The following is a 26,437-nucleotide window of genomic DNA, read 5'->3' on the forward strand; positions in this document are numbered from 1 at the left end:
GAATATAATAACTCCCAAAACAAGTTTGTCACGGATTTGGTTGCGATATGTTTGTCGAAAGTGCCGAGTATCAACTCTGTGACGTTGTTGTTGTGGGAGCCATGGCGTCTTGTAGTAAGCTGACAGATATTTTCTCAATTCAGAGCCAGCTAGATTGCGCTTTAGACGACTCGACAACTGAAGAAGAAAAAGAAAGACTCGTGCATCAGTATTTGTGCGAAATAGACAAGAAGGAAGATTTAATTATACCGGATTTTGAAGATGGTAAGAGTGTAAATGAACTCAGTAGTGTGAGTGTATAGTACTTGTATCTTTATAGGAGTGGCTTTAAAACCTCAGCTCGGTTTTAGGCAAACGACTGACATCATGGAACATGACAAGCGAGCCTATTGCTAACTGCTGTTTACTGCTTTGTAATATTGTATTGAATCAACAGTGAGTGGTAACACTGTAGCAAGTGATCTAATGCATATCCGGTAGAGATCATGTCACTGGACCACAAAACCAGTTATAAGGGTGAATTTTTTTTTTCAAATTGATAGAGCTGAATAAATAAGCTTTCCATTGATGTAAGGTTTGTTAGGATATTTGTCCGAGACACAGCTATTTGAAAATCTGGAATCTCAGGGTACAAAAAAAAAAATCAAAATATTGTGAAAATCACCTTAAGTTGTCCAAATGAAGTCCTTAGCAAAGCATATTACTACTAATTATATATTTTTATTTATTTTTACGGGAGGAAATTTAAAAATATCTTCATGGATCCTAATGATTTTTGGCATAGAAGAAAATCGATAATTTTGACCCTTACAATCTATTGTTGGCTATTGCCACAAATATACCTGTGCGACTTATGACAAGGGTCACATAGTATTAGTGATCATCCATTGGTTTGCAACTAGGGCCCTCAGTAATTTTCTAAGGAGTCTTACGATGACTTAAAATAGTTTTATTTGTATTAATATAATTGTTATTAAAATATTGTAATTCATTTACTTATATTGACATTCATAGTTTAAGTTCATAATATATTATATAGATAGGACCACTGAATGTAAATCTCACATATTTTTTTATTCTGCAGGACTGGAATGGTTGAACACAGATGGTCCACTATCACTCAGGAAGGAACTGTCAGGCAAAGTGGTGGTGCTTGACTTCTTCACCTACTGCTGCATAAACTGCATGCACATACTTCCTGATCTACACCTTTTGGAGCAGAGTTACTCCGCAGAATGTATGTACACAGTTAGACATAGGGGCTTAATTTTGTAAAATTAAATATGGCATGATATCCTGACCCTAATGGTCCTTATGCGGTATATCACATCATTAGGTAAACAAAAAACAAAGTTTCTTAGCTGTTTTAGTTTGGACCTTACAAATATCCCATAGTAGATTGTGCCCAGGGTTCACTGGGAAAGAAGTGTGAGCCTTTTCAGCTTGATAACTATTTTCTTCTGGTCCAGCAACACATACCCATTATCTCTTAACTGTATCAGATATGAGACTTTAAATATCCAGAGACCAGGTCGAGGGCAGGGAGTTTCACATAGATACACCGTTATACTGGCCTGTGGCTTATTATAGCAGCTATTCGTCCAGTGCTATCAGCTCCAGCTGTCAGTAGCCCGTCAGTAGCCCATCGGTAGCCACTTCTGTGGGATCATCCGGGGCAACTGGCCAGGCAGCCGTCAGCTCACTCACTGGCATATCTCACACATACCTCATCATGGCACTTTTGGTACATTCTGTTACCGCTGTTCTGTTACAGAAGCAGAACATACCTCCCCACCCCTCTTCCCAATGTCTCAATTATTAGGGTTTATTGTTGATTATATCACAGAACAGTGGCCTTTTATTTTTACGCAGAGACTTTGTTTTTACTCCTGCCATTCAAGTCACATACTCTACTGTTGGTTCTGGAAGGTTATCATAGGTTATCAATAAATCAGTTCAGATTAGTTCTTACCCTGACAGTATTTTCAGTGGCTCCACCACAAAAACAATTATTTTCAGCAACATATTTTATATGTGTCAGGAGAATATATTTATATTTTTAATTTCACGTAAAATTTCATTTATAAAAAAAAATAACTATTTATTGTTTTATTAATTTGCTGGAAATTTTACAATAAATACAGTGTGTGTATACATATATATGTATATTATACACACACACACACACACATATATACATTGCCAAAAGTATTGGGACACCACTCCAAATCATTGAATTCAGTTGTTCTAATCACTTCCATGGCCACCGGTGTATGAAATCAAGCACTAGGCATGTAGACGCTTCTACAAACATTTGTGAACGAATGGGTCGCTCTAAGGAGCTCAGTGAATTCAAGCGTACCATGATAGGTTGCCATCTGTGCAATAAGTCCATTTGTGAAAATTCTCACTAATAAATATTCCACGGTCAACTGTAGTGGTATTATAACAAAGTGGAAGCAATTTGGAACAACAGCAACTCAACCACGAAGTGGTAGGCTACGTAAAATCACAGAGCGGGGTCAGCGCATGCTGAGGCGCAGACTCAATAGCTACAGACCTCCAAACTTCAAGTGGCCTTCAGATTAGCTCAAGAACAGTGCATAGAGAGGAATGGGTTTCCATGGCCAAGCAGCTGCATCCAAGCCTAACATCACCAACCACAATGCAAAACGTCGGATGCAGTGGTGTAAAGCACGGCACCACAGGCACGAATCACGCTTCTCTGTCTGGCAATCCGATGAACGAGTCTGGGTTTGGCGGTTGCCAGGAGAACGTTACTTGCCTTACTGCATTGTGCCACGTGTAAAGTTTAGTGGAGGGGGGATTATGGTGTGGGGTTGTTTTCCGGGGGTTGGGCGTGGCCCCTTAGTTCCAATGAAAGGAATTCTTAATGCTTCAGCATACCAAGACATTTTGGACAATTTCATGCTCCCAACTTTGTGGGAACTGTTTGGGGATAGCCCCTTCCTGTTCCAACATGATTGCTCACCAGTGAGCCAAATGAGCGAGTTTGGTGTGGAGGGACTTGACTGTCCAGACCTCAACTCGATAGAACACCTTTGGGTTGAATTAGAGCGGAGACTATGAGCCAGGCCTTCTTGTCCAAATGCCTGACCTCACAAATGCGCTTCGAGAAGAATGGTAAAAAATTCCAATAACCTTGTGGAAAGCCTTCCCGGAAGTGTTGTGGCTGTTATAGCTGCAAAGGGTGGGCCAACTCCATATTAAAGCCTACATATTTATAATGGGATGTCATTAAAGTTCATGTGCATGTAAAGGCAGGCGACCCAAAACTTTTGGCAATATAACATATATATGGATGGGTGTATTTTTTTTTCTTCTGTTCTCAAGTCCTAAAAATACATGTACAACATTGCACTGGTTTGATGGGACAGACGACAGTCGGAACTGAACTCGCTCACATTGAAACCAAGCAGTCCTCCTTGTTGTCGAGACCTGCATATTTTCCATAGTTTACACTCGTATCTCACTCTCATTCTTCTCATCATAACTAGAAGTGCAGGTTATACCATATACCATTTACTTCCCTGAGGGGAAATCAGCTGGGGAGAGATGAAGAAAACTACAGAAAAACATTAATTAAATTTTGACTACACCAGGTATATTATAAAATGCATTTATAGGCAGAGAGGAAGAAGGCTAAAAGCATACTGAAATGGGACACTGGTCCCCCATGCGTGTACTTCCCGTCTCTGAAGCTGAGCCTATGAATTTTAATCTTCTGATGGACGACTGAAACTGGAATTTTAAAACCACCGTCCGTCTGCTTCAATCTTCAATGGCGGCATTGCTCACCCCAGGGACAAAGAATGGAGGAATGTCACTTCCAGTGACAAGGCGGAGAAGTTCCGCTGACATTTTTGTTAAATTAGACAAAGTCAAGCGGAGTGATCGCAGACTATAGCACAGTGCATGAGACTGGAACAAACAGAAACTGAGCGCATTGGTTATAATGGGATGCCTGGGGGCTGCATGAGCTCTCAATCAAGACCCCTGTGTTTTCCTTGATTGGTTTTGACATTCTGCATGCAGTAACCCATGTTAGAATCCCTCTGGGATTCTTATACTCTCATTTCTTTAAAGAGGCCTACACATTCTCATATTTAAAGGTTTAGTTCACCCAAAAATGAAAATTGTCATTTACCAACCCTCTTCGAAGCACAAATTAAGATATTTTTAAAGGGGTGATGAATTGAGAAATCAACTTTCCTTTGAGCCTTTGATATATACATTTTCATCATGATATAAGAATATCCTGTAAGTTTCAGAGCTGAAAACGTCCTTGTTAGTCAAAGAATAGCTTTTATTGACACCAGGCCCAGAAAACGAGAGATTTCAGAATATGTCGACCACTGACGTCAAAGGATCTAGAAGCGCTGACTCAAGCCCGCCCACTGACTTGTGGAGCTAAACGGGTCGCGCTACCGAGAAATAAACAGGCCGGTTCCAGCTCACGTGTGTCAGACATTGCGCGTTTGTTCGCTTCATTTCACCACAGACTTGATTGTAAACAAAAAAAGCCGTAGTTCACTGACAAGCTGAGCCATATCGCATTAATTATCGCAGGCGATACATCCGTGATAATTGATGCGATATGGCTCAGCTTGTCAGTGAACTACGGCTCTGTGTAGTAAATGCCGCTCCATCTGAAAGCAGGTGATGGCGATTTACTACTAATCAAGGAACCGGCTTTACTGACGAGATGCGCCTAATAATGTCATGCGATATATCGCACAGCCCTAGATCTGTCCCTTTAAGGCCCATTCACACCAATAAAAACTATAAATACAATTATAACGAAAACTATATTTGCATCCACACCAACACACAATAACATTCGGTTTATTATAAGCGCATGCTTCAGTTATGTCATCTGATGCTTTAAATGTTTGAGCGATTTAATGTCAGGGGGTGTTTGATTGGCTATCAAAGTATTTGTCATTCATCAGTAATCCAATTTTCAATAATATTGTTCCTCTGTGTCGTTATTGTTATAGCTGTAGTGTGGACATCCCTATTCTCGTAGAATTGGAATAATTATTTAAACTTTATAGTTATTGTTATAGTTACCGTATACTTTAAAGCGTCAAGCAATCAAAGCTTTTCTTTTTTTGTCATTTTAACGGTGATCTTGATAAGAAATGAGTGACGAGACATTATGTCGGTTGGGTAGCCATGCCCACTGTGAATCCCATTGGTCCCAAAACACACACTACATAACTGTATGTTATGACAGATTACTTGTCGCTGGAACATATCCCGTTCTGCTTATTAGGACACAATGTTGAACCGTAAGATAAGGCTTCTTAATGTAAATGACCTATGTTATGGCTGGCAAACCTCTGCATATCTAATGAGTTACAAGCCCCTTCCCAAATTATGTTGTCAATATAATAATTTCTGTTTAGTTTTCATTAGGTGAGTGGATGTGAAGGAGTTGTACAATGTAATTGTTACTGTATGTCTAGTACATTGAGGTCTTTTATAGGAAGTAAAATCCGTTTTTTCATGTCCCTTTTACAAACAATTTTGTTTCTGATAGACTTTGTTGTTCCTTTATTGAACGTTTTTAAAAGGAAGGAACTGTGACTCACAAAGAGAGAAGTTTAGTTCTTGTGAAAACATTCAAGCTCTGACAGTCAGACAAAAGATGGTTCTTTGGGATTTTCAGTATTCAAGGACTCGTGTCAGAAGCGTACACCAACGCAACATTGTTTGAGATGAGAATGAACAGCTTTGTGTAACCTGAATAGATTTCCTTTGAACGATCAAAAAAGTGTCCACAAAAACTTTAATTAGGCAAAAAATTATTTTGATAATTAATTGATATACACTTTCCTTTTTATCATTCATTTGTGATTTAGGGCCAGACCTTGATAGATTAAACATTTATTATTTCATAAGTCTTCTCTATAAAGGACCTTTCAGAATAATTTTGAAACCTTAAAGTACCTTTTCTTTTTCATCCGATTAACGAGAGTATAATTTCTATCAAATATCAATCTGATAAAGCAGTCTTTTATTGTTATTATTAGAAAAGCATTTATTTCGTAATGTGATTTACCCCACAATTTCAATTCGTTTACTTCAATGAAAGGTTAGATTTTTTTTTTTTTTTTTTGAGAAAAAAATAAATAAAAAGAATAAAAGATGCAGATATTTTTTTACAGCTATCTTTGATCATATTTGCCAGGGGTGCCAATAATTCTGACCACAACTGTATATATAAAAAAAAAAGATTTGCATGCATAAATCATTTATAATAGACACTACAATATTCCATAAAAAATAAGAATTGTCCATTTTGATTTCATGGTGACTTAAATTTCATAATGTGAGCTGCTATTGGTCTTTCTGGTGCTTTAGAAGTCTAAAATAGAGCAAGATGACACATTGGTTGTACTGTCGTTTTACTGTCCCATACCTCTTTAGCATCAAAATCTGTATATTTCATTTCTCTTCTTTTCCATCTCTGCAGGCGGTCTGGTTGTCGTAGGTGTGCACTCGGCTAAATTCCCCAATGAGAAAATCCTACATAACATACGCAGTGCGGTGTTGAGATATGACATCACCCATCCCGTAGTGAACGACACTGATGCTCTTCTGTGGCAGGAGCTGGAGGTGTCCTGCTGGCCCACGCTGGTGCTGCTGGGACCCAGGGGAAACCTGCTTTTCTCACTGGTTGGTGAAGGTCATCGAGAACGGCTCTTCCTTTTCACTGCTGTTGCCCTCAAGCACTACAAAAGTCAAGAGCTGATCAAGGACCACGATGTGGGAATCAGACTTTATAGAGACTCCCTACCCCCCTCCATCCTCTCTTTCCCTGGGAAAATATCCATGGACCCCAGTAGCAAGCGGTTGGCTATTGCCGACACCGGACACCACAGGGTTTTGGTGGTCTCCAATACTGGGCAGGTGCTGCACTCTATAGGGGGTAAGACCTGGTAATACACACGTTTTGAGCAGAGTTACCAAATTCAGCAGTTAAATTGATCAAAAGTGATGGTAAAGACTTTTACAATATTCTAAATTGTTGATTTATGAAGGACCATATGACAGACTGAAGAATTCACAGGAATGACATTGACATTGAAAAACATTATTTCTTAAAGGGTTAGTTCACCCAAAAATGAAAATTCTGTCATTAATTACTCACCCTCATGTCGTTGGACACCCGTAAGACCTCCGTTCATATTCGGAACACAAATGAAGATATTTTAGTTGAAAGCTGATGGCTGAGAAAGGCTTCACACAGGCCTCCATTGGCATTCAGTACATTGACACTTCCAAGATCCATGAAAGGCACTTAAAACGTCGTTACAAAGTCTCTCACCACAGTGGCTCTACAATAATCATATAATGTGACGACAATAGTTTTTGTGCGCAAAAAAAAATCAAAATAACACCTTTATCCAACTTGTTCTCGACTTCCGTGTGTGCCTCCACGACGCATGCGCGAGAATATGACGTAGCGCCGGTGTTCGGGAATCGATGAAATACATACTTAAGCCCCATTTTGAGCACTACGCCGAGACCTAAAGCACGATCAATGTAGAATCCAACAGCTTAGACACGCGCGTCTTCCTCTGCTCGTAAACAAATCGCTTCTGGGTCATATGTCCGAACGCCGGATCTGCGTCATATTCTCGCGCATGCGTCGTGGAGACATACACGGAAGTCGAGAACAAGTTGGATAAAGGTGTTATTTTGATTTCTTTTTAAGTGCCTTTCATGGATCTTGGAAGTGTCAATGTACTGAATGCCAATGGAGGCCTGTGTGAAGCCTTTCTCAGCCATCAGCTTTCAACTAAAATATCTTCATTTGTGTTCCGAATATGAACGGAGGTCTTACGGGTGTCCAACGACATGAGGGTGAGTAATTAATGACAGAATTTTCATTTTTGGGTGAACTAACCCTTTAATTAATAAACAAAATCTCATGCGTAATCTTTTTAAATATACATATTAAAGCACAGTTTTGAATGTCTTTGCTGGAAAAAGCATGTTATCTATAGCTGTTTGTGTGCTAGACCCTAAAATAATTGGCAAATTGCATCCTGTATAATTTAATGTAAAACGCAGTTCCATTTCTTTAAATTTAGGATGGCTCCATAATATATGGGGCAGTTGGCAACCCTAATTTTAAATATAGGAAGGCTGCTAACTTTCTCCTTGGTGAATGTTTTGAGGCTATTTTAATTTACTTTTAGACTGGTTTATCTTTGCTTTTTTTTTAGGTCCCTCAAGTGGGAGGCGAAATGGAAATTTGTCTGAGGCACAGTTCAACTCCCCACAAGGGGTGTTCATAAAGGGAGACACGGTCTACGTGGCTGACACTGAGAACCATCTTGTTAGAAAGGTAAATCAGCAGAATCAGGTCAAAATAGCTCTCCTGCTGGCATCTCTAACCCAAATTCACTCTGATTGGTGCTTGAGGGGTGGGGGGGAGGCAGCATGCTACCACTTGTGAATTTGACTTTTTCTTCTTCTTCTCTAGATCGACCTTTCAGAAGGAATAGTCTCGACCTTAGCCGGCACTGGCCTGCAAGGCACAGATAAAGAAGGCGGAGAACTGGGACCACAACAGCCAATCAGCTCTCCCTGGGACGTTACCCTTGGCAACACAGGTACTTTTACTGGTCATCCTCTTCCAGTATACTCCTTCCTTTAGAATTAAGGGGCACTCTCTCTTCTTTTTTTCCTACCTTGCTCATAAAATTTAATATCTTTTGAATCTGCGTTTTATTATTCTGCCGGGAGCGTTTTATACGTCCCTTTTTCTCCCGCTCACATATTCTTCACATCTTCTCTCTATCTGTCTTGTCCATCTTGGAATCTTTAATCAGGTTGTTCTCAGAAGTCTTCGCTTTGTAGATACCACACTCGCCTTTGATTTTCACAAGTGTGTATGGTGAGGGGTGCAAAAAGATCTTTGTTCTGCTAAAATGGCCTCTTGTTGTTTGGAAGCAGCCCTGGAGTAAATTGTGTGGTCTGTCAGTTGCTAACCAGAGACACAGAGCTGAATGTTGTGGTGTTGCCTGAGTTAAACCCACAACACCAAAGAAAAAGATGGTGATATGATCAGAAAGCACTCATGTGGCTCTAACAAACCGTTTTGTCAAAGATTGCCTCTTTTTGTTTTGCAGTAATATCTTTATGCAGAGCAGCCCTGAACAAGATGTGCCACGGGTCTAGAAAATTAAATTTTACATGCTTCTAAAACATAATTAAAATTCCTACTTTATATTTGAAACCATTATTAAATCACTCTGCATTATTCAGTCATATCGTTCCATTAAACAGCTGAGCATTAGCTGAGCGAGAGATGTTTAAAGTGGTCTGTGTGTTGTGTGCCGGATTTAGTCGGCGTGTGTTTGGAGCACATTCATTGATGGTCCCCGCTGTGCATTAGGTCTGTTCCCTGAGCAGTCGGCTGCCTTCTTGCAGCCTCTTCTACTTAAAAAAACAAGATATCGCTGCATCCTGTGCCTATGTGCATTTGCTGATGTCCCTGACAGCTCTTTCTTTTCCTTTCTTTCTTTCTTACGCATTTAATGCAGCAATCATTATGAATGTTTGATTTTAAAGTGGTCATAAAATCAATTTTCCTCTCTTGAATAAAAGCTTCCCCCAGTCCAAAAGGCCATTTAATAACTAAACCGCAAGAGCTCATCGTTCCAGATCGTTGATGTCAGAAAGTTGAATAAATTAACATATGGTCGCCCACATTTACACATCAGTGATGCCTATGTTCAGAAACTGGGTTAGGATGTATAACATTTTTCCTAAACTCCAGAATATGATATTACAGTACTCTGTTTGGCCTAAAGCTAACAATAAGAACAAGGTAAAAAAAACAAGTCCGTAGTAATGTAAGGTACCTAAGACAGAGCTACAGGGAGCAGGCAGGGACAGCAGATCAATGGGTAAGCATAAGGATTTCAGCGAGTTTGACAAGGGCCAAATTGTGATGGCTAGATGACTGGGTCAGAGCATCTCCAAAACTGCAGCTCTTGTGGGGTGTTCCCCGCAGGGGTCAATATCTATCAAAAGTTGTCCAAGGAAGGAACAGTGGTAAACCGGCTAGAGGGTCATGGCTCATTGATGCACGTGGGGAGCGATGGCCGTGTGGTTTGATCAAACAGACGAGCTACTGTAGCTCAAATTGCTCAAGAAGTTAATGCTGGTTCTGATAGAAAGGTGTCAGAATACACAGTGCAATGGCGTTTGTTGCGTATGGGGCTGCATAGCTGTAGACCAGTCAGGGTGCCCATGCTGACCCCTGTCCACTGCCGAAAGCATCAGTGGAGCATCAGAACTGGACCACGGAGCAATAGAAGAAGGTGGCCTGGTCTGATGAATAACGTTTTCTTTCACATCACGTGGATGGCCGGGTGCGTGTGCGCCGCTTACCCGGGGAACACATGGCATCAGGATGCACTATGGGAAGAAGGCAAGCCTGCGGAGGCAGTGTGATGTTTTGGGCTATATTCTGCTGGGAAACCTTGGGTCCTGCCGTTTTCCCCTGGAATTCCCCAGATCTCAATCCAATCGAGCATCTGTGGGATGTGCTGAACAAACAAGTCCTATCTGTGGAGGCCCCACCTCTCAACTTACAGGACTTAAAGGATCTGTTGCTAACATATTGGTGCCAGATACCCCAGCACACCTTCAGGGGTCTAATGGAGTCCATGCTTTAACAGTCAGGGCTGTTTTGGCAGCAAAAGGGGGACCAACACAATATTAGGAAGGTGGTCTAAATGTAGCCTTGGTGAGCATAATAATGGGCATTATAATATTTTTGAAGTTATTTATTTATTTCTCCACACCCCCACACATGTATACATTTATTCATTGGAATAATACATTATTGGAATGCTTTATTGGAAGCTCAAGTAGAATGAGTCATCTAAAGCATTGTCCGTATATTAGAAACCGATACCTATTTTTGTGTTTGTGTGTATTTGCCACTTCATACTGTTTCCTTAACCATCTAGCTAAATAGTCTTGTTTGCATTTGGCTGTTTTACTCATTTTCCTACTTTAAGTTTAATTGTAATGCTGAAATCCTGAAGCACCTCTTTGTCATTCATCAGATTTTATCTACCTTGGCTCATTCTCCGTTTTTACTTTACATCCATTTCCGATCCCTTTGAAAATCCAGCATGCGGAGAGTTCTGCTTCCTTCCTCTCCATGTCAATCCTTCTCCCTTTCTCTTCCCCGCACTGTTTCATTCCCTCTGTCATGAATGGGTGTAGTTAGGCTCCAGCCCAGCAAAAAAATTGTCTCTGATAAGCGCAGTACCATTAGAGGTCTATTGTTAGACACAAGTACAGAGCCCCTCATTCCTGATTCCTCAAAGAGAAAATACAGTGCAATGCTCTAAAGTATTAGTGTCCCTCCACACAGTACTTAAACTGATTTCAAATGTTAATTCATTGGTACAGGTCACTCTGTGCTTTTCTATTTCCAGTTGCTCTAAATCATTTTGGTACTTTGTCTTTTGGCACTTTTTTTCCCCACAAATAGGATAGAAAAAATAGGGTCACATTTGGTTCTTTTTGCACAAAGGGTCAGTAAAAGGAGGCACTAAATCTTTAGAAAACCTTAGAAAGTCAGACTAAATATTATCAAATAATTTTTATTTATTTTAAATTTAAGGACAAGTGTTGGATAAAATCCAATGCCTCATGTATTTTTATTTGTATAATTACTTTATACAATTTATAATTTTTTTTAAATTTATCAGTTCATTTATTAATAGTAATCGTATAGCTTACTTATTTGCTTTTACCATAAAATTAAAATTAACAACAAATATTTATTATATTTTATCTATAATATTGTAATAAAAATAAATAAATACAAATTATTTAATTATTTGTTCTGTGTTCTGTAATTAACTTTAGACTCCTTTATTTACAATTATTAAGCTCAAATAAAATATTGTACTGATATAATATGAAAAAAACAATTTTGGGGGGTCGTTTTCACAGTCCTCCATATAGCCACTAATATGGAATTTTTCCCTTTATTGCTTTAAAAGGAGTATCTGTGAGGCAGGTGGTCGAGTGGGACACCTACATCAGATACCATATGTTACTTTATATAGATATACCGGTAAGCACTCATTTATAATTCGGAATGACGTGTGCATCGGTGAGATCTAATAAAGTGATCGTCACGCAGCCCAAAAAGATCAAATGTAAATACAAAGTTTGTGCGTGCTAGAGGTTGAGATCTTGTTTACCCTTGTTTCGTGCACACTCGACTAAGAATTTGTTCTGTTATGTTTAGCAAGATAATCAACATCAATATGTTGTAGAAAACGTAAGATGTTTACTATTTAATATACCGTGTGTTTGTGTTTACGCAGGTGGTGATGTATTGTGGATAGCCATGGCAGGAACACATCAGATCTGGGCTCTCTTCCTGGAGGACGGGAAGCTTCCCAAAGGGAGGTGAGCTCTTCTCCCTGTGTACTCCTCATGTCAGTTCTGTACAGACAAGGCAACGTTCATGAAAAGAGGCAACGGGACTGCCCAAGTGATGTCATTTTCTGGGCAGCCACACAGTTCACTGTTGGCGGAAATCGTTCTGATCGTCCTGATACAAAGTGAACTCTTAACTGTGTGTGCTGTTCTCTAATGTAACATTTCTCTTCACGTTTTTAGAGCTGTTGTGAACCCTGATAACAGCTTAAATATCTCAGATAAAGAACATGTGGGGGGATAAACGACTTTATTAAATATAATGACTTTAAGACTTTTTGGCACCATTTTCTGTTGATTTGTTTTTGCTCTTACATGCTATTAGATCCTAATTTGTCCGTTTTATCACAATTCCGGCTTTTGTTTTAGAGTCAGCCAAATTGAGAGCTAAGTAACTGTTCCATATAATCAGTCTAATCAGACCTATCCATCTTTATCTAATGCCTTTTCAGAGACTGCAAAAAAGGAACATGTGTGCGCTTTGCAGGCAGTGGGAATGAGGAGAACAGAAATAACGCTTACCCTCATAAAGCAGGACTGGCCCAACCGTCAGGCCTGGCTCTTGCCCCAACAGAGCCCTTGGAGTGTCTCTTCATCGCAGACAGTGAGAGCAGCACCATTCGTAGCCTTTCACTGAAGGATGGCGCAGTCAAACATGTGGTGGGGGGAGAGAGAGACCCTATGGTAAGCCCTACACTGTAAAAAAAATGCTTTTCTTATTTAGTATTTTTGTCTTGTTTCCAGTCTAAATATCTAAGTATTCTTAAATCAAGATGCTTTTACTAAGTAAAATGACATAAGATATTTTTTCTCGTTTTCTGGAAAAGAGTATCAAAATGAAGTGCGTTCTTGCTTAAAACAAGCCGTTATCTGCCAATGGGGTAAGAACATTTATCTTGTTTCTGTTTGGAACAGAAACAAGATTATTTTTCATACTTCACCGGCAGATTAATGCTTGTTTTAAGCAAAAACTCACTTCATTTAGATTTTTTCCCCCAGAAAACAAGGAAAAAATATCTTATGTCATTTTACTTATCTAGCAAAAGCATCTTAATTTAAGAATTTCTTTATATATTTGGACTGGAAACAAGACAAAATACTAAGTAAGAAATGTTTGTTGCATTTTTTGCACTGTACCTGCCATGTTTCCAGGTCTGAACTTTCTACGATGTTAAAGATCAGTGTTTCTCCCCCTTTTTTGTTTTATGCAACCCCTCTAATATAGGCAAGTGATTTTAATAATATTGGTGCTAAATGATATCTAGATATAATATTTTGACTATTTAGCTTTTTTATTTTCATTTTTTGTTTCAATTTTATTTTAGGTTTCAGTAATTTTATTAGTTTTTATATTTCTATGTATCTTTAATTTGTTTTTTATTTCAGTTTTAGCTTTAATAACTTTAGTACTTTTCAGTAAGTTGCCAAAACAACATTTATCATTTTCAAGTTGATCTATTATTTAAATTAACAACAACTATTTTTAATAGTTTTATGTTTAGATAGACATCATCTACCATTTATCATTGTCATTCATATTAATAGTCACATTTAACCCAAAAACCATCAATAAAAAGCTCACATATAGAGCAAGAACACATTTTGTATTCGTTATGGTAACACTTTAGTATGGGGAACACATATTCACTATTAACTACGACTTTTGCCTCAATAAACTCCTAATTTACTGTTTATTAATAGTTAGATTTTGTAGTTTTTAAATGTAGGTATTGGGTAGGATTAAAGGATGTAGAATAAGGTCATGCAGAATAAGACATTAATATGTGCTTTATAAGTACTAATAAACAGTCAATATCCTAGTTATATGCATGCTAATAAATAAAGTGTTACCATTGTTATTTTAAATGGGTTGTTTATATGTAAATTAAAGCTTATAAACCTCTAATCAATTTACAAGTTAAAACTTCATTATACATTATTTTTGTTTTGTGGATTTAACAAAGCAAAAGCTGCCGGGTTAATGCAATGACTTATCAGATACAAAGAAAGATGTTTATAGGTGTTGCACTTCTGGTTTTTGGGAGGACTCGGCTCTTTGGTCAAGCAGACCTTTATTTCTTCAGACTAGTATCAGATAATTTCTCTACCCTACTGAGAACTTTGTCATCCCTGCATGCTTTATATGGGAAGGAGGTGTCATTATCCAGTTCACTTTAGGAAAATCACACCACATGCAGAGATTTGAATTTTTTATGGGGTCATAAATTATCACAGTTGATTGCATGTCACATTTGCATGCTGTCTTAAGCAGTTTTTTGTAAAAGTTTGTTTGGCACTACAAGATCCCAACGATTGCTGTAATGCAAGGAGACATTTAATAAATAAAATCGTGGAGCAATTTTTATCACTTAATGAACCTAGGCGATTTGAATGAGAAACGATTTTTCTTCATTCCTTGGAGCAGTCGAAACATTTTTCAGATCTGCTAGATTTCCTTTGAGTCTGGCAGAGAATGAGAATGGATTGGGTTTCGCCATATTTGGTCCGTGGATTAATGAGTTTTTTTTCTCCCCTTGTGATGTTCAGTGAATTGTTTTGTACATTGGATAACCACAGCGCTGTGATAGAGTAAATATACAGAAAAAGGATTGTTTATACGTTCTCACAACTTTGCACCAAAGCGTAACGTTGTTCTCAGGGGCAAGCAGTCAATAAATCAGGCATGGCCCTTTAAGATTGTGTTTTCTTTATGTTGAGCAGAACCTCTTTGCATTTGGGGACGTTGATGGTAAGGGCATAGATGCCAAACTGCAACATCCATTAGGAGTGTCCTGGGATGAGGGCGGCGGTCTCCTCTATGTCGCAGATTCTTACAATCACAAGGTCAGTCTCTCTATGATTATTCAGGATTTATTTGCATAAATTAATGAAATTGTACTGCAGTGGCCCCAATATATATTTAAGTAGCACTTAAGCAACATCTAAAAAATGTATGTTATTGAACAAATATTAAACTAAGTGGAATTTGTTTTAAAGAAAGGCAGCTTAAATAAACTATTTTATGTACATCATCCCTGATTTATTACATTTTTCTGTCTTCCGCTTTTTATTTGGGAACTCTTTAAAAACAGTTAAGCAACTTGCAGTACATGTTGTACAATACATATTGTCATAAAATGGTGCAAGTTTTTGAATGGGCAATCATCTAGTTTAATTACCAATGGTCAAAGAGCTTCTCTGTTGCAGATCAAAGTGGTGGACCTGAAGACTAAGCAGTGCAGATCACTGGCAGGCACGGGGCAGGCTGGGAACGGGATTGGCCCAGGCTTCCTGGAGTCCAGCTTCAACGAACCCGGAGGCCTATGTGTGGGTGAGGGAGGAAAGCTGCTGTACGTGGCAGACACCAACAACCATCACATCAAAGTCCTCGACCTGGAGACCAAAACAGTCTCTTTGGTAAGTTCCCACATGTGGATTGTCATTTGTCAGTTTTCATTCTTAATGATTGACTCATTGGTTTCTCTGTCTTTTTGCACCAGTTTCCCATTGTAGGAAAGCCAGAGGTTGATGCTATCCTCAGAAACGCTACCAGCAGCACAGCTGCGGTCAAAAAGCTTCCCAAGCTTCCCAAATCAGCCACAATCCGTAAAATGGAATCAGTCAGAGTTTCTGCAGGGCAGTCAGTCAATCTTTTGCTGGACATGACGCTACCGACTGGGACTGAGCTGACCAAAGAAGCCCCAAATTACTGGAGCCTTCCTGCAGAAGGTACAAAATAGGGCTGCATTATATTGGGAAAAAGTATATTTTGTTTTTCTGCGATATGAAAAAATACAGGAAGTCTCATCAGGCTCTCTTTGGAAAAAATGAATCATTCTTGAATGATAGGGGTGACCAAATCTGACCAATAAAGCAGAGGATTTTTTTAGGTGCATAAACCTTTTAGGGCTGAACAATTTGGGAACAGCTTGAAAAAATAGTGTGTTCATAGGTGGGTTTACTATTTACAAGAACCAACTCAAGCCATAGTTTAAAATAAATCATATAAAAAGGTCATTGTTTTTTACTTTGTTTTTGACCAATTCAGTGTGACTATAAAATAATTATTATAATGATTTTATTTATTTTGACTATTATTAAATATATTTAAATAAGAAATATATTGTAATAATGTTCGTAAAAAATTGAGTAATAACATTTATTTTATTTTACTGTACAATTACAATAATAATATTTACATCTTAATTTTCGCATTATAATTAAAATAGTATACCATTAAGCTTTTATTTTGACAGGTTGCCGGCAAATAAGTAAGTACACTCAGGGGTTGTTTACACAACACAATTTTCTAAATATGGAAAACATTTTATGCGTTATGGCACGTTCATTTACACAACAAATGTTATGTTGACTAACAACAATAATTAATACAGTTTATTTAACAAAGTTCAGGAGGAGCACCCTCACCTCTGTCCCACGACAGTTTCACAGCATCCCTCCACCACCCCATCGCCTCACTCTTGGCTGCTCCCTATCCCAGTCACGGAGGGGAGTACTCTGGGTTCAGGCCAAAATTCACACCAAATAAGCTTCATTTATTATATCTGATTTCATGTACATGTGAAGTCGTTAATGCCATTTCGGTGGCTTGAAAACGCAACATTTTGAAAACGAAACTGTTACCATTTCTGCGTAAACAACAAAGATGCAAATTTAAGAAAAGTTTAGTCTATAGGCGTGTATAGTGTTTCTTTGCAAAAAGACATTGCTAACTACTAGCCTGGCAGCAAAATAGTGTTTGATAATTTCTGTGTGAATGGGGGTCAATTTTGACAAGGTTGTCGTTTGTAAAAAGTAAAAACGCTTCTGTATTTAGTACATCATTGTCATGTAAAATTACCCTCCGAGTAAAACCACGGTGTCTCAGAACAGCTTGATTCACAGTAAATGAACCAAGCCGTTCTGAGACTCACTGAGACTTTATCATACACTACACGTGTGTAAATAACATGCTTCATTGCTTAATTAAATCGCAGCCCATATCGCAATATCCATTTTTCCGATATATCGTATAGCCCTAATACAAAATCAAATGTATCCAAAAAGAGTATCTTTAAGAGCTATCAATTCCAATCACTTGCCATGCGTATTATGTAAAACGCATTTATTTACGTGTGGTTTTCGCACCTTGTACATTATTCCTCAGGGGCACCTCCATGGGGTGAACTGTAGTGTTCTGTTTGCTGGATTGCTGTGTTCACACATTTTCAGCGGGCTTCAGGGACCAGCTGGCCATACTGGGAGACGATCCAAGGATAAATAAACAATTCTTCTATGCATCCCAACACACAGTCAACCCTTCATTCTATCTCTCTCTCTTTCTCTTAGCATCATCATTTCTGCCTCACCCTCAGTCCGTCTGCTGCAACATTTGTCTTTCCTGTTGTCTTTTCTCTCAGCTCTTCTTCACAAAACGTCAATCCCTTCCGAACGCACATCTTCCATGATTGATAATCAGCTCAGTCACCAGAGACGACGTCTGCTCATCACAATGGTTGTTTGTCTCCGCTCTGCACCAGAACGTTTTACCATCCAATAAACAAGCACCTAATTAGTTCACGAAAGTGGTCGTAGTTGAAGTGACAAAAAGTCCCGGGGGGCTGCTCTGCATAATTAGAACATAGATACCCATTAGTACCCAAAAAAAGCCTGACTGTCTGTGGGTGTAAAAATTCTCAGAAACGGGAACTAATAGTTCTGTCTGACTTTGATTGATTGACTGTAATTATGCACCAAATTACCGTGAGTGCTTGTTTGTGGGTGGCTTCGCTTGTGTAGTAGTTTGCAGTGTTAATTGTTTTGTGTGTTATATGTAAATACAAGTGTGAGATTGAATTCTTGTTTTCTGGGAAAATATTATAATTATGTAAATAGTTATATCAGCAGGGTCAGAAATTAATGGGGACTGTGGAAAGTCCTATCAAGAGTGACAAAAATGCCTCAATTTCTGATTCAATTGATCAAGAGAAACAGACATTTATAACGATACAAAAGATTTTTGTTTCCTTTTGAACAAAGAATCCTGAAAATAATGTATCACGGTTTCCACAAAAATATTAAGCAACACTGTTAACAATATTGACAGGGTTTCCACGGGTCTTAAAAAAGTCTTAAGTCTTAATTTGACTTTCTACAATTTAAGGCCTTAAAACTGTATTAAATTGGAGCAGAAAATCTTAAATTCAATATCATGGCATTAAATTAGGGCCCTATGATTTCTGCGATGCAGAAAACGTGGACAGAATCATAAAAATGTCATTCATAAAAATGCAATTTACTGATGAAAACATTTTGTATGAATAAATCAAAAGTAGGTCAAATTTCCCATTTCATTAAAAATATCTTCATTTGTGTTCTGATATTTGTTCTTGTTTTAATCATAAAAACACTTTCACAAGATTTCCCGAGATTTCTTATATCAAACTTTAAGCAATTAATTCAAGTTATGGAGATCTGTTTGAAATTGTATTCTCAAACTTTGAATTGTCACTAATACAACTCATTGTGTGCTTAGACATTTACATTTAGAGAACATATTAACATGTTATGTTCCCTTCAATTTATTCCTTCATACATTTTCTTTAATTGGTCTTAAAAAGCTCTTGGATTTACCTTCACCTTCAGAAAACCTGCAGAAACCCTGATTGATAATAATAAGAATTGTCATGTGATCATTTGACACCGACACTAAATGGCACTGACACTGACGACTGGAGAAAAGATGCTGAAAATTCAGCTGTTCTATCACAAACATTTAAAAAATGTTATTAAAATAGAAAAAAAACAAATTTAATAAAGGTATTATTTTTTACTGAATTTGTATCCTTGGTGAAGATAAGAGACTTCTTTTAAAACAAATGTTACAGAACCAAAAAAATGGGAGTGCATAATGAACCTTATTGTAAAGTGTTACCAATGCATGCGATACTTATCTGCACCTCCAGGTGGCCGATATATAAGTTCTGTGGGTCTTTGCTGTGTCCTCTCCTGTTTTTGCTGTCACTGGGGATCATTTGATTGGACACTGTCCTAGTTCTATCTGGCACTTGTCTTAGTAGCCTGCCCTTGATTCAAGGCCAGTGACACACAACTGGTACACGCTGCATTGCAGAACCATTAACTGAAGTCGTTTTCTTTGACCACTTACACGAGTTTGTATCCATCCGCATCAATTGCCAGAGAAATATTTAATTGCCTTGACAGGTGTATACGTGTTATTTTACACCCAAACACATGGCACTTCAGGAACCAGTGCCTTTCAAACAAACATCAGCCAGAAATGTCAAACGTTACAGAAATCGACCTCACACTAAGCCATGTTGTTTTCCTCGGCAGGTAATGAGTGGTTACTGGATGGGAAAGCTATGACGGGAAGCATCGGCGATCTTTCTAAACCCATCCCGATCCCTGTCTCACGCATCCCAACGGTCCCCGCATCCGCAGACCCAACGCTGAGGCTCGACGCTTTGGTCTACTGCTGCCTTAACGACAAGGCTTGTATGATGAAGGCAGTGTCCTTCAGACAGCCTCTTCTGATTGGTTCCACATCTGGGAAAGGTTCTGTTTCTGTGACACTCCAGCATGTCTTTTAAAACAGGCATGGTTACACGGTTCTTTTGGGGCATTTTTAAAAGGATAATTTACTCATTTACTCACCCTCATGTCATTCCAAACCCAACAAAAATGTTTTTGAAGAATTCAGGACTTTCATTGTGTGTACTAAAACAATTTTTCCACAGAAGAAAGACAGAACGACATGAGGGTGAATAAATGATTTTCAGTGAATATCCCATTAACATTCAAATCAAATCCTGTGGCTAACACATACTGTAGTAATCAGACTTCACATGCTTGTCATCACGCTAATGACGGATCGCAAGTACTAATTGCAGAGTCAGGATCTGACTGTTAAATCTTGACAAATATTGAACAAAGTGCCTCGCTCTCATCAGTAATATATTTAGGTGGTTCTGCTAGGGGTTTTTCACATGATTAAGCTTGTGTAATGCCTTTGTTTAATAGCCTGATATCATTATCAGCCATCTTCATTCACTCAGTCACATGCTCTCGCACAATAATATTCGAAATTATGCAGTGTAGTGTAAAAATGTAGCCTGTCAGCTGCTCCGACAGCCCTTCATGGTTGGTTTGGCTTATATTATTATTATTACTACCCTTTTTCCCACACTTTTTTCCCCCCTGAACCATATGCTACTGTAAGGCAGTCAGACTTTCATTGCAATTTATTTATTATTATTTACCAGCCTTTTCAATGAGCAATACACTTTATATTAATGAATTATGTGTGGTGACTTTAATTTCCGTGTTTAGTCTTTTGCTAAATGTAATCATAAGGCATTTACATATACGTATTCATGTTTTCTGAAATAATAGCCTCTCCGTGCTGTTAAGCATTAACAATGGAACTGCAATGTATTCCTAAAGCTGGCTGATACATCATAGATCATGTGCTTGCAGATCATGCACTTGGAGAGTGCGAGTGAATCCGACCAGGTGATTCTTCTAGAAATGGCCACTAAAATTGTTCTGTTTTTGCTTGCTTTTCCTGTGGCAGTTCCTATTTAATATATACAAAATGTATCTCTTTCACACATTCTCCAAATTCTGCACTTTAACAGATTAATTGGATGCAGTGGTCTAATAAAGTTTATTTTACAAGCATTTGTGTTCAGCGTTTTCATATCCTCTTCACTACACGCAAGGACCAATGCATTCATTGTACAAGACAACGGACCATCTGTTCCAGCGCAGATGTTTCATGGTGGGAAAGATTGTAGTGGTCAACTTTTTTCAGACACTTCCAAATAAGGTTTGATTTATTAACATAGTTCATGACACCTAATGCTTTAACAATTACTTTTTATTAGGGCTGTCAAAAGATTAATGGCGATTAATCGCATCCAAAATAAAAGGGTTTTTTTACATAATAAATGTGTGTGTACTCTGTTAATTATTATTTATGTATAAATACACACACATTCATGTATATATTTAAGAAATAGTTGCATGTAAATACTGTATATACATTTATATAATCTATAATATATATATATAAATGTTTTATATATAAAAAAATCTTAAATATATACATGTGTGTGTATTTATATATAAATAATAATTAACAGAGTACACACACCTATATTATGTGAACACAAACTTTTATTTTGGATGCGATTAATCGCCATTAATCTTTTGACAGCCCTACTATATATATATATATATATATATATATATATATATATATATATATATATATATATATATATATATATATATATATATATATATATATATATATATATATATATATAATGCACAAACATTTATTAATCTAGGTTCATGTATAAATATGGTACTGTTCATCGTTAATTCATGTTTGTTCAGAATACATTTAACATAATTGGTAACACTTTACAATAAGGTTGTATTAGTTAACATGAACTAACCATGAACAACACCTCTGTTCAGCATAGTTAATCTTTGTTAACGTTAGTTAATAAAAATCCAGCTGTTCATGTTAGTTAACAAGATTTTAATAATGCATTAGTAAATGTTGAAATTAACAAATATCAATAAATGCTTTATAAGTGCTGTTCATTATTAGTTCATGTTAACTAATGTAGTTAACAAATTAACCTGATTGTAAAGTGTTACCACATAATTCATGCTCGCCACGGCTGCATTTATTTGATGAAAAATACAGTAAAAACAGTAATATTGTAAAATATTACAATTTAAAATACCTGCTTACTGTTTTATATTTTTTTATGTAATGGCATGTTTATGAAATGTAATTCTTGTAATGGCAAATCTTAGTGTCACATGATCCTTCAGAAATTCTAATATGGTGCTCAAAAAACATTTATTATTATCAATGTTAAAAACAGTTGTGCTGCTTAATATTTTTGTGCAAACCATGCACTTCCCCAATCTTTGATTAATAGAAAGTTCAAAAAAAAAATATATCTATTTTGTAACATATAAATGTAGTGCAGTAACTGATTATATGTAATGTAATCTGGATTAGGTAATCAGATTCCAAAAATTATATAATAGTACATTTTAAAATACTCAGATTAGTTACATTTTGATTACATGATTCACAAAACGGCAGTAAATTATTCATAATTTATTGATTCTCACAGCCTATTGCTTATGTTCAGAAAGTCTTCCAGTTTTGTGGAATTACACAAATCGTAACTAGGGGTGGCACGGTTCACAAAACCCCCGGTTCGGTTCGTATCACGGTTTTAGGGTCATGGTTTTCGGTTCTGTACGGTTCTTGTTGTTGGTTCTTGTTGTTGTTTTTTCTTTTAATTGTTAACACTCCAGAAATGTACTTCAGCATATATGACAGATAGCCTAATTATCCACAATTTAGGATACAGAATTAAACATATTTTATATCTTGTAGAAGTGGTTCCTAACTGGCTGTATCCAGCTTACACTGTCTACCGAGTCCGAGACATTGGCATAACATTTTTATGCTATAGGGACAGAGTGGAACACGGTCGCATTTGCAGCAGATATGCTGCCCATCATAAATCAAAGCATGAGACAGACAGGGGTCGGACGAGAACACCGGAAAAGGTGACAGAATGGACAATATTCGTCTGTATTTGCAATACACGAGCCGCGGTTCAGCTGCGCGAGACAAACACTGCCAGTGTGTGAATGCACAACGGGCGCGCGCGGCCTTTTGGCGTTCCATACACTGCTTGCACATGCGTTGTGAAGCCGGCGGATGTTTTTTCATGTACCGTGCCACCCCTAGTAGAAACCCAGAAGTATATTCGAATGATCGTGCGAAATATCGTCATTTTGCGTCATCAGAGGATTTTTTGGCCAGAGGCTAGAGACTACAGCCAGTAGAAGGAGCTAGTTCAGCATGTTTTGAAACCCGCACATGGGGATGGGATCTCACTCACAGAATGTTAATGCGTACAGCCGCTCGGGCATTCATAACGGAGCGATGCGGAGCAAATCTTTTGCTTTGCTTTGCTCAGCCAATTTCTTCACTCTCGTGAAGAATGAAATCTGACTCCTGCTGCGTTTGTGCTGTGACTCTCGTTCCAACACGATCTCATGACAATGCGTATCAATAGTGAGTGTGCAATCTCGTGGAATGTGCATATGCTACGCAGTTTTTCGCGTGCATATGATACGCACTTTATGGCGTATATATGACACGCTTTTGGGTAGGGTGAGGGTAGGGGGTGGGGGGATTGTACGTATAATACGCCATAAAGTGCGTATCATATGCACGCGAAAAACGGCGTACCATATGCACGCCAAAACTCATTTTGCCGTATACATTCCACGAGATTGCACACTTGTTTTATTTATACGCATTTTCGCCTCGTTCGGCTCACACTGTATTGAACAGACACGTTCAGTTTTTAATTGTAGTGTCTGTTCTCTAACTGAACGAAATGATTTTATTACTGTAAAAATGAAAACGATGGTGGGGTGGTGCCGCGGTGGGCAAGAGATGTAACCGGTAGCCGTGGCTTTGGGAGTAGCCTCGTTGGGCAGCAAAGCAAATGCAGTCTGGGAGTTGTTGTCTTTCATCCACATGAGCCAAAAATACATTTTCTGGCTTTTCTCTGTATAGAAGGCACCAACTTCTAAAATAATTTCACATTTCTACTACATAAATGACTCAATTTGAATGCACATTCCAGCGGTGAAGTATCCCTTTTTGTAAGAAATTGACTTTTGCTATGGTTAAATAAATGTTCAATGATATCTTCCAAAGATTTTTTAATTTTGGTGCAATTTTTTCTCTAAATAATGTTGATATGGCAACTAGTAGATAAACTAAGTTTCGTCATCCTGGCATGTGTGGAAAGTTTTAAACCATGTGTGTTACAACTAACCCGCGTTAGGTTGTGCCCCGCTCTCCCCATTGCCATCACGCTCCATTTCCTTGGCTTAATGTTCTCAGCAATTCCAAATGAACCTGAGCTGTGAAAATATATGCTTTGTGCTGTTGAATGTGATCCTCATAATCTCTCAGCAAACACTGAACCCTATCAAAATGTTCATTTCCACTCACAGGAATCTCCCAGAGAAGCTGCAGCGCCCATTACCGCGCAACAGGCTAATATTTAACCAGAAAGCACATTACAGAGAGCCCGAGTCCATATGCAGGATTAACAGAGGCGTAAATAATAAAACATTAAAATGTAACAGGCAGGTCAACGAGACAGCTGCTTTTTGACACTCATCTGCCTTCACCACAACAACTCCAAGCAGCAGTGAAAGAGCATTTGCACACTTTAGATGATTACACACATGCAAATGTCAATGTGAGAATTTATGATTTTATCAAAAGACATTCTTGCTAGTTTTTGTTTTTTTTTGCAGGGGGAAAAAAGCAGCATTCTCATTGCCAACATAATTTGCCAACAGCACTGAAATAATCTGGAGAATGCCATGGGTGAGTGAGAGAGGCAACAACATGAACTCAAGGCCTCAGTGTTTAGATCTGGTGATACTGTGAGGGTTTGTTGACAGAAACATCAGACTGTAAAATGCCCATATTAGTCTTTCATTTCCAGTTATGATTCCATGACAGGACTATTAACCCTGTTTGACTCTTGCTTCAATCATTTTTACAGCACACAGCAAGTTAGCTCATGTAAAATCTTACGGATTTTCTCTAGCTGTTCAATTAAAAGGCAACACAAATCTCAGTCGCAACTTTGTGCTTATTTTTGCTCTCTGGTTTTGGGGTTTCAAGCTATTGGATTTACGAATTTGAGCAAGAAAACAATTCAATGACATGAAATGGTGTATGCACTATTTTTTATCATATTATATAGTGTGTTCACACTGACAAACCCAACAACAAGTGCACTACCTTGATGCACTTATTTAACTGAAAAGTGTGGACCATTGAACAATTCATGTCCTCTAAAGTTGCAGATTTCACAGAACGTTCCAATATGGTTCCTGTTTGGTTATGGGAACCAAATAAGAACGTTCTGGGAACCAAGAATGTTCTGGGTTTGTAGTATACTGGTTATTGACGTCCATTCATTCCATGCAGTCTTCCATGCTGCTTATACCATATGGGACGCTGGAGAACATGTCAAATAAATTTTGAAAAGAGGTTAGTGGAATGTTATGGTAAGGTTAGGGGAATGTTCTGCAAACCTAAAAAAAATAACGTTCTATTTTTCCAGTACTTTCCTGGCTAACCAAAAACAAAAACGTTCCCAGTAGCTACATTTTGGGAACCCAAAACGAACATTCCCAGAACGTTCTGGGAACCAAAAATTGTTAGCTGGGATATCAGAAGTGGATGGGCTCTCAGGTTTCGATGTTGGATGACAAAATAATCTTTTGAAATTCATACACTCGATGGTTGTAACAAAACACCAGATTCTGTGACAGAGATAAGTTAAATGCAAACGGTATTTATTGACAGTGAATTTAACAGTAAGCAGTTGAGTAATTGACAGTTAGAATAATGATGAGCAGAAGAATAGGAACTAACAGAGTCTCCTTTCCTTTACCAGGGTGATAGTGGATCTTTGATGCCTGGAGTGGGAGTGCTGATGGGAAACAGGTGTGGGTGAAGGCTGAGCGCTGGAGATAAACAGGAGGGATGCTTAGTTTTTGACTAGATGACTGGACTGTTGAAGATGGAGAGCATACATGACAATGGTAAGTTAGTCTAGTCCATAGTAAAAGTGAATAGTGTGTAGTAGACAGTAAAATATCTCAACTCAATATATTTTGTTTCTTTTTTGCATGGGCTTTTTGGAAGGTTTACTTTCTCTCAAAAGTTGAGAACTTTTTTGTTCGTCAATTCAAATTAATTGGACAAATCAGCTGGATTCAGCAAATTAAGTTTAGTTTACCAAAATTG

At 38.0% G+C, this 26,437-nt stretch overlaps 1 protein-coding gene across 1 annotated transcript; it reads left to right on the forward strand.

The window, feature by feature from the left end:
- The first annotated feature begins 38 nt into the window (after positions 1 to 38).
- Positions 39 to 21,219, forward strand: nhlrc2 (NHL repeat containing 2). The gene is made up of 11 exons (XM_079801401.1): positions 39 to 264; positions 1,085 to 1,237; positions 6,503 to 6,958; positions 8,262 to 8,383; positions 8,522 to 8,651; positions 12,402 to 12,486; positions 12,969 to 13,200; positions 15,238 to 15,360; positions 15,724 to 15,933; positions 16,017 to 16,245; positions 19,873 to 21,219. The coding sequence occupies exons 1-11, from the start codon at positions 48 to 50 to the stop codon at positions 20,127 to 20,129; spliced, it is 2,214 nt and encodes a 737-aa protein (XP_079657527.1). The 5' UTR covers positions 39 to 47; the 3' UTR covers positions 20,130 to 21,219.
- The last annotated feature ends 5,218 nt before the right edge of the window (positions 21,220 to 26,437 follow it).

This window comes from Gobio gobio, assembly GCF_949357685.1.
Source record: "Gobio gobio genome assembly, chromosome: 20".
NCBI lineage: Eukaryota > Metazoa > Chordata > Actinopteri > Cypriniformes > Gobionidae > Gobio > Gobio gobio.

What these genes read in the sequence shown, in the direction of transcription:
- nhlrc2 (XM_079801401.1), top strand. Translation starts at nt 48, where the DNA reads ATGTTTGTCGAAAGTGCCGAGTATCAACTCTGTGACGTTGTTGTTGTG. An exon ending in CGTTACCCTTGGCAACACAG is followed by an intron (nt 8,652 to 12,401) that starts GTACTTTTACTG and finishes GTGTTTACGCAG; the next exon opens with GTGGTGATGTATTGTGGATA. An exon ending in CAGATTCTTACAATCACAAG is followed by an intron (nt 15,361 to 15,723) that starts GTCAGTCTCTCT and finishes TCTCTGTTGCAG; the next exon opens with ATCAAAGTGGTGGACCTGAA.